Raw genomic sequence first — 7,829 nt, forward strand, 5'->3', positions numbered from 1 at the left:
CTCTGGAGGTCTTTGTGGACTCTGGAGGTCTTTGGGTCTCTGAGCAGGAGGTTGAGAATCGTCTGTCTCCTGGAAGCACTTCATGGTGAACTTGGACTCCAGATGAACCAGCCTGAAGAGATGCAGCATCACATTTGACCAAACAAAGGTCTGAAGTGAAACCTCTGGACTGATGATGTTCTGTGTTCTCTGCACAGGAACATCTGTCCAGACGACTTCTATATTTGGAATCTTCTTGCAGCAGTTTAGAGATCCACAGAGTTCTTCTGCAGACCAACATGGATCAGGTTGTTCTGGTTCATACAAACATCTCGTTAAAGTTTTTCTGCAGCGCTGAGACCAGATCAGCTGATCAAAGTTCTGGGGCTGGAAAAGGTGAGAACATGCGATGAAGAAGCAGCAGCAGGTTCAGGTGGATGCTGGATCTTCTCTGAATCAGGAACATGTTCCTGCTGCTTCCTGAAATATCCACAGCTCACAACATCTGCGAATCATCAGGAAACATCAGTCCATCCTGCTGAGGAGCTTCTCCTCCTCCTCCACTCTCAGAAGTCGTAGTCCCAGCCAGAGTTGTCGTCCGGCGGCGGCTCGTCGGCGTCTTCGGGGAAACTGTCGAAGTTACTGGTGTCGGTGGCAGACGAGACCTGGACACACGAAGACAAAGTGTTGAGATGCTGCTGCAGGTTTGAGCTGATGCAGGAACAGAGATGGAACCTTAGTTCTCTGGTTGGATGGAACCAGGAGACGTCTGGATCCATGACATGTGCTCTGATGTGTGAAGGATGTTCAGTAAGAAACGTCTCGTATGAGATGGAGCACAGCTGACACCAGAACACCGACTGAACACAGAACAGGAACACCATCGACACGCAGAAGAACATCTCATCAAAATGTTCTCATGTTCCGCTCAACCACCTGCCAGCAGGTTGGTTTGGTCTGAATCACCAGAACCACATTTATCATCAAAACAGAAACAATCAGGTCCTTGAACGCGTCGTGTGTTTCTGGTTCTGGTTCCGTTCGTGTTGCAGTGAATCAAGAACCACAGTGAGTTAAACTGGGCCAGAACCGGTTCCTCGGGTTTGATGCTCGGTGTGTTTAGGTTGTGGTGCGTTAGGTTCGTGCTTACGTCAGGCGTGGTGGGCGGAGTCAGGGTTCCTTTCCTCAGTCCCTCCCAGTTGAAACCTTCGAACCACCTGAACACAAACAGACCCGGGTCACCTCAGACGGACCTGCATCACTCAGACATTCTCCATGTTCTGGACAGCAGCTCACTCACTTGTGCTTCTGGATGTCTTTGACTCCGTTCTTCAGGTTCCCGAGTCGTTCTGACGGATTATCTCTGAAACACACAGAAACCTTCAGCACGTGTTCTGCAGCTGAGAACAGGCCCCGCCCACTGCGCCTCCTACCTGCACAGCTTCTTGATGAGGTTGGCGGCGTTCTTGGTGATCTTCTTCGGGAACTCGATCATGTCGATGCCTCTCAGGATGACGTTGTAGGTTTTCATCGGGTCCGGACCTGAGAACGGAGGACTGGAAAGACAGACGGAGGCTGTAAGAACCGAACTCTGCTGGACTCGGGCGTCTCACCTGTCGGTTCCTCACCTGCCCGTCAGCAGCTCGTACATCAGGATGCCCAGAGACCAGTAGTCCGCCGAGACATCGTGGCCTTTGTTCAGGATGATCTCAGGAGCAACGTACTCCGGAGTCCCGCAGAACGTCCACGTCTTCTTGCAGAACCCGATCTTCTTCGCAAAGCCAAAGTCCACCTGCAAACACCAAGCTGATGAACCTCAGCAGGTTTTTAGGGTTTATCTCTGAGCAGGTGAATCGCTTCGAAAACTGTTGGACCATAAGACTGCAAACAAGGGAAAACTGCTAACTTAGCTTAGCATAACGACAAGAAACAAGGACAAACTGTTGGCCTAGCTTAGCATAAAGACAGGATATGAGGAGAGATGCTAGCTTAGCTTAGCATAAAGACCGGAAGTAGGGAGAAACTGCCAGTTTATCTTAGCTCAGCAAAAGGACTGGCAACAATAGAAAACCACTAGCTTAGCATAGTATAACAACAGAAAACAAGGGAAAACTGCTAATGTAGCTTAGCATAACAACAAGAAACAAAAGAAAACTATTGGCTTAGCTTAGCATAAAGACTGTAAAGACATGGAAAGGGCTAGGTTTAAATTGCTCGCTTAGCTTAGCATAACAACAGAAAACATGGAAAACTGCTAGCTTAGCTTAGCATAACGACAGAAGACAAAGGAAAACTGCTAACGTAGCTTAGCTTATTGACAAGAAACAAGGGAAAACTGTTGGCTTAGCTTAGTATAAAAACTGTAAACACATGGAAAGGGTTAGGGTTAAACTGCTAACTTAGCCTAGCATAAAGACAGGATATGAGGAGAGATGCTGGCTTAGCTTTGCATAAAAAACAGAATTAGGGAGAAACTGTCAGTTTATTTTAGCTCAGCAAAAAGACTGACAATAGAAAACCACTAGCTTAGCTTAGCATAAAGACTGACAATCAGGGGATACCACCATCTTAGCTTAGCATAAAATGAAACCTAGAAACAAAATGAAACCACTGTCTTAGTGTAGCTTAGCCATAAAGATTGAAATCAAGAGGGAGACTAGTGTCTTCGTTTAGCTTCGCATAAAGGCTGTAAACAAGGGAAACAAACTACCGTAGCTTAGCATAAAGACTTAGAACAAGGGGAAACCACTGTCTTAGCTTAGCATAGCATAAAGATTTGAAACATGGGAAAACAATGACATTTAGAGGACCATACTTAGCCTAGCATGCTAACATTAGTGGGCATTACTTTCTAAACATGCGAGATGTGCTACAGTGAGAACTAGCTGCAGATGAAGTACCAGCTTGGCGTATCCTCGGCCGTCCAGGATGAGGTTCTCAGGTTTCAGGTCTCTGTAAATGATGCCTTTAGCGTGCAGGTAGGCGAAGGCTTCGACCACGCAGCCGGTGTAGAACCTGGTGGTCGAGTCTTCAAACGAACCCCTGAAACACACAGTTTGAAAAGCTGTGGAACATTTTCATCCTCATTATGTTTCACTTCCATCCAGATCCAAGCTCCTGAAACCAGACAGTGCTTTCCTTTTTGTTTCTAACATACTAAAGTTTCTCCTTTTTAGCTTCTCTGGCACATTTAACCCTAAATCCAGCAACCTAGAGCTGAGGTTTAGCTCATTAGGCTGTCCAGTATGTACCTGTCTCTGAGTAAAGTCCACAGCTCTCCGCCCAGACAGGCCTCCATCAGCATGTACAGGTATTTACTGTCTTTGAAGGTCCGGTACAACCTGAACATAAAGAATCCAACAAATTCAGAACACAAGCTGCAGCATCCAGTTCTCCGCCTGAGAAACGTATTTCATTCTGTTTTACGCTGCTGTATTCACACATTACTGTTTTATATGCCGCATATCTGAACGCTGCTTTTAATGAGTGTTAAAAACCAAAATAAACACAAACAGAACAATGTTTTCTGGGCAAAAAAAGAAAAGAAAAGTTAAATATAACTTTGCTTCAAATAATTAATAAAATTTCATGTTTTCATACTGAGCTAAGCTAGCCTTTACCCATGTTTTCAGTGTTCATGCTAAGCTAAGCTGGTGGTTTCCCATTGTTTCTACTCTTTAGGTTAAGCTAACAGTTTTAAGATAAGATGTTCCTTTTTTCCTATCGTTATGCTAAGCTAAACAAGCAGTTACCCCCTGTTTGCAGTCTCTATGCTAAGCTAAGCTAAGTCAGCAGTTTCCCCTTGTTTTTTGTCTTTATGCTAAGCGAAACAACCAGTTTCTATTTGTTTTCAGCTATTAGTGCTAAGCTAGGAACAGTTTTCCCCTGTATCCCGTCTTTATGCTAAGCTAAGCTAGTGGTTTCTCGTTGTTTTCAGTCTTTATGCTAAGCTAAGCTAATAGCTTGACGATAAGATGTTCCTCTTTTCCCATCTTTATACTAAGCTTAACAGTTAAGCTCAGCAGTTACCTCCTGTTTGTAGTCTTTATGCTAAGCTAAACTAGTGGTTTCCTGTTGTTTCCAGTCTTATGCTAAGCTAATAGGGTAAAAACTTAGTTAATCCTGAAGTAAATTCATAAAATTTTCTGATTTCCAGCTTTTATGCTAAGCTAAGTTAGCGGTTTGTGAAAAGTACATGAATTTAATGAGATGACCGAAATGTGGCTTATTTGTGAGGTAATGAGCACATTTGCTAATTAAAAGTAAAAATCTGATGAGTTTGTTGTATTTTATTGAAGCTACCTGACGATGAAGTCGCAGTGCGCCTCGGTCATGATGTGTTTCTCTGACCGGATGTGTTCCTGCTGCCTCGTGTCCACGATGTGACGCTTCTTCAGGATCTTCATGGCGAACGTTTTGGCCTCGTCGCTCTTCAGCTGCACCTGAACAGACAAAGGGTCACATGACAGACGGTTCTCAACAGAACCAACAGCACTGAAACAACCCGGAGACTTTTGAAGAACACGTGCTGATGTTCTACCAGCGCTGAATATTTAAAGTTCTGTGTTTGGATCAAACGTAGAGACGAGGGAACGTCTTTAAAATGCTCTGACAGACGTGTTCCTTCTCTCTGCAGAACCTCTGAATGTTCTGAAGAGTTCTACTGTGGTTCCATGTTCCTTCACATTAACATGTTCCTGTAAAGAGTTCCAGTGTTCAGGCTGTAAACAGTCTCCGAAAATAGAACGTGACACAATCCTCTATCTGTGGACGGTTCTTCACGCTACGTTATCTGAGCCGACCCTGAAACGCTGGAGTGACGAGGTGCTGATGGAAGAACGGCAGCAGCTGGAGGAGACCTGGAACATTTTTACATAATGAGCTGAGCTTGTTTTTGCTATGCTAAGCTAAGCTAAGCTAAGCTAGCAGTTTCAGCTTTCTTCCAGTCTTCATGTTAAGCTAAGCTAAGGGTTTTCCCTTGTTAATGGGTTTTTCTAAGCTAGCGGTTTCCCTATTGTTTCTAGGGTTATGCTAAGTTAAGAAAGCAGGTTCCCGGTTGTTTTTAATCTTTATGCTAAGCTAAGTTAGTGGGTTCCCCACGCTTCCTCTCTGTGAAACTATAGGTTTCCACGTGTTTCCAGTCTGTAAACTAAGCTAAGCTAGCACTTTCCCTTTATTTCCAGAGTTGATGCTAAACAAAGCTAGCAGTTTCAGCTTTCGTCCAGTCTTAATGTTAAGCTAAGCTAGGGCTTTCCTATTGTTTCAAGTCTGTATGCTAAGCTAAGCTAGCAGTTTCCCTTTGTTTCCAGTGTTTACACATTGACTGAGACAGAAAGTTTCCCCTGTTTTTGCTGTGCTAAGCTAGCAGTTTATCTTCTTTTCAGCCTTTATGCTAAGCTAATCTAGCAATTCCCCTTGTTTCCAGTCCTGGAAGTTAAACGGAAATAAAAAATGATTTGAGTCGATCATTTTCTGCTGAATATTTCCAACAGCAGCTCAGTGAAACCGGAAGTTAGCCTGAAAACAGGAGCGGAGCCGGATTTCCTCTGATGAGGATGTTTAACAGAATTTAAGCCTGATGTTTAACAGGATTAACAGGATGTAAACCGATCGGTAGCGTGTTCTTGACATGATGTAAACCGATCGGTGGCGTGTTCTTGACATGACGTAAGCTCGGCGCTGAGGTCAGGCGGCTGTCTGGAGGTCAGAGGTCAGGATTTTCCTCGGAGCAGAGTTACCCTCTGACTGAGTCTCTACAAATATCCCGAGCGGGGATTCCTTCCTGTTTTTGGACAAACCGTCTGCAGGGCTTCCCTCCGACCTTCAGCGCCTCAGGCTCCGCCCCCGTCGCCACAGAAACCCGACTCCCTGAGCTCAGAGCAGCAGCGTCACAGCCCTCCCCCAGTTTCCATCCAGCTCTCATCTTACAGACATGAAGCTGAATGAAAGCAGGCTGGTGAGGAGGAGGAGGAGGAACCTGGTCCTTCATCTCACAGCTGAGACTCACCACAAGGTTCCACTGAGCAGAACAGTTCTGCTGCCACTGGCCTCAGACCCACTGGTTTCCAGTTACAGCACTGATACCGAACTGGAAAGTTACTGCAAATAGCACAATACACACACACACACACACACACACGTACACACACACACACACACACACGTATACACACACACACACACACACAGAGAAACACACACACACACACATTAAACGTCTCTGAACCTGAAACCAGTAAAACTAAAGAGAAGCTAATTGGACCTGAAACTGGTCTTAGTTTCTGACCCACTTTGAACTGGTTCTGGACCAGTCCCTAACAGACCAAATACAAAACTGGTTCTGGCCTGAACCTGGTTTCTAACCGAGGGCAGGTTCTACTCTGACCTGCTGCTGTCCTCCGAGCACTGGGCCCGTGGGTTCTGCCAACCTGTGGCTTGCTGGTGGATGTGATTTACCAGTTCGACCCGTCCGAAGCCTCCGACTCCCAGCGTGTCGATGATGTTGAAGTCGGTGAGCTTCAGGCTGGAGAAGAAGGCGTTCTCTGCCTCGTACCTGCAGACAAAGCACAGAGGTCCTCAGTGAAGTCTGGAAGCATCAGAACATTTCATCAGAACCCTCCAGCAGCAGAGCAGGTGGAGGTTCTTCACACCTGCAGCATTTGACCACGTGGAAGAAGGGGAACTTCTTGGAGGTGTGGATGGAGAAGGAGGTGATGGGGAAGGAGGCGGGAGGAGCAGGGAGGCTGGTGAGCCGCTGCCTCTGGCGTCTGGCCGGGTCGGGAAGCAGCTCCCTCATGTCCAAACGCTACGGAACCAACAGAACCAACAGAACCACGGAGCAGGAGGAACTCTGAGGAGCTCCGATGGGCTTTAGTCCCCTCAGCACCAGGAATAATCTGGAATGTGAAGCGGGTCAACGTCTTCAGAACCCGGAACAACGTCTGTCGGTCACAGACCAAAGCGTGGAGCTGAAACCTCAGGAGAACGTTCTGCAGAGCGTCCGTAAGAGAACCGTCTCAAACGAAGAGCTCCACGTCCAGTTCACATGATGGAGGCGGTGGTGGAGGTCCGAGGTTCTGCTGAGGGGGAACCGACACTGTTCCAGATCCTCCAGATCTCTGAGCATCAAGGTCGACCTCGAGGACGGATCTCTGCCGAGTCTGAACCTTGTCGATGGTTCTACCTCCTGAAGACGAGCTAAGCACCTGGACTGAAGGTCTGGGGGTCCAGCTGAAGCAGGACAGAACCGGAACGCAGCCTCGGGTCTGTCGGAGCAGAGCTGCAGGAGGAAATGCAGCCGCAGGTCGAGCTGCGACTCTTCTGCTGCTGCTGCTGCTGCTGCAGGTATTTTTAGCTGCTGGACACATTGCTGGAGGTCCACCAGTCAGGTTCCAAAGCAGCCGGACGGACGGAGGCGTCACAGACCTTCATGTGATCCTCAGAGGAGCCCTCAGACCCTCAGACCCACCACACAGACCATCTGCACTTTGCTGATGAATTCCTGCTCTGACATTTGATCGATTCAAAGCTGATGTGAGAAAACGTTTGTCTTTGACTTCCTGTTTGTTCAAACTGCACTTCCTGTCCGTCCGTCGGAACCAGAACCACAGACGGCTGCTCTGACGTCGGGTTGTGTTTGTTTTCATGCTTTTGTGTGTCTGAGGCTGATTCTGTCCAACAGGTGCGTTTACCTGTTGGACAGAATCAGCCTGAAACCGGCTGGTAAACGGTCCGATCCACTCCCAGAACAACGTGTGGTTCTGTTGGGTTCTGACTGTAGCAGGTTTGTTTATAAAGCTTCTACCAACCTTCACTGTCTCGGATCAGAACACAAGATGAGCCATAAATAA

At 46.9% G+C, this 7,829-nt stretch overlaps 1 protein-coding gene across 3 annotated transcripts in view; it reads right to left on the bottom strand.

Annotated features, from left to right (window-relative positions):
• Positions 1–7,829, bottom strand: part of LOC103373746 (cGMP-dependent protein kinase 1-like) — a 52,914-nt gene that overhangs the window by 7,209 nt on the left and 37,876 nt on the right. The window contains exons 9-18 of one of the 3 annotated variants that reach the window (XM_008303714.1): positions 6,757–6,837; positions 6,436–6,538; positions 4,282–4,421; positions 3,231–3,320; positions 2,880–3,021; positions 1,608–1,771; positions 1,413–1,535; positions 1,280–1,342; positions 1,130–1,196; positions 522–644 (exon numbers count right to left, since the gene is read on the bottom strand). In XM_008303714.1, the coding sequence (XP_008301936.1) occupies positions 546–644; positions 1,130–1,196; positions 1,280–1,342; positions 1,413–1,535; positions 1,608–1,771; positions 2,880–3,021; positions 3,231–3,320; positions 4,282–4,421; positions 6,436–6,538; positions 6,757–6,837 (1,072 nt within the window). In that variant the 3' untranslated portion in view covers positions 522–545. Of the gene's footprint in view, positions 1–521; positions 645–1,129; positions 1,197–1,279; positions 1,343–1,412; positions 1,536–1,607; positions 1,772–2,879; positions 3,022–3,230; positions 3,321–4,281; positions 4,422–6,435; positions 6,539–6,629; positions 7,768–7,829 lie in introns of those variants that run through there. The other 2 variants (XM_008303715.1, XM_008303716.1) reach the window with 2 other exon arrangements.

The sequence above is a fragment of the Stegastes partitus genome, unplaced genomic scaffold (assembly GCF_000690725.1).
Source record: "Stegastes partitus isolate 25-593 unplaced genomic scaffold, Stegastes_partitus-1.0.2 Scaffold2054, whole genome shotgun sequence".
NCBI classification, from domain to species: domain Eukaryota; kingdom Metazoa; phylum Chordata; class Actinopteri; family Pomacentridae; genus Stegastes; species Stegastes partitus.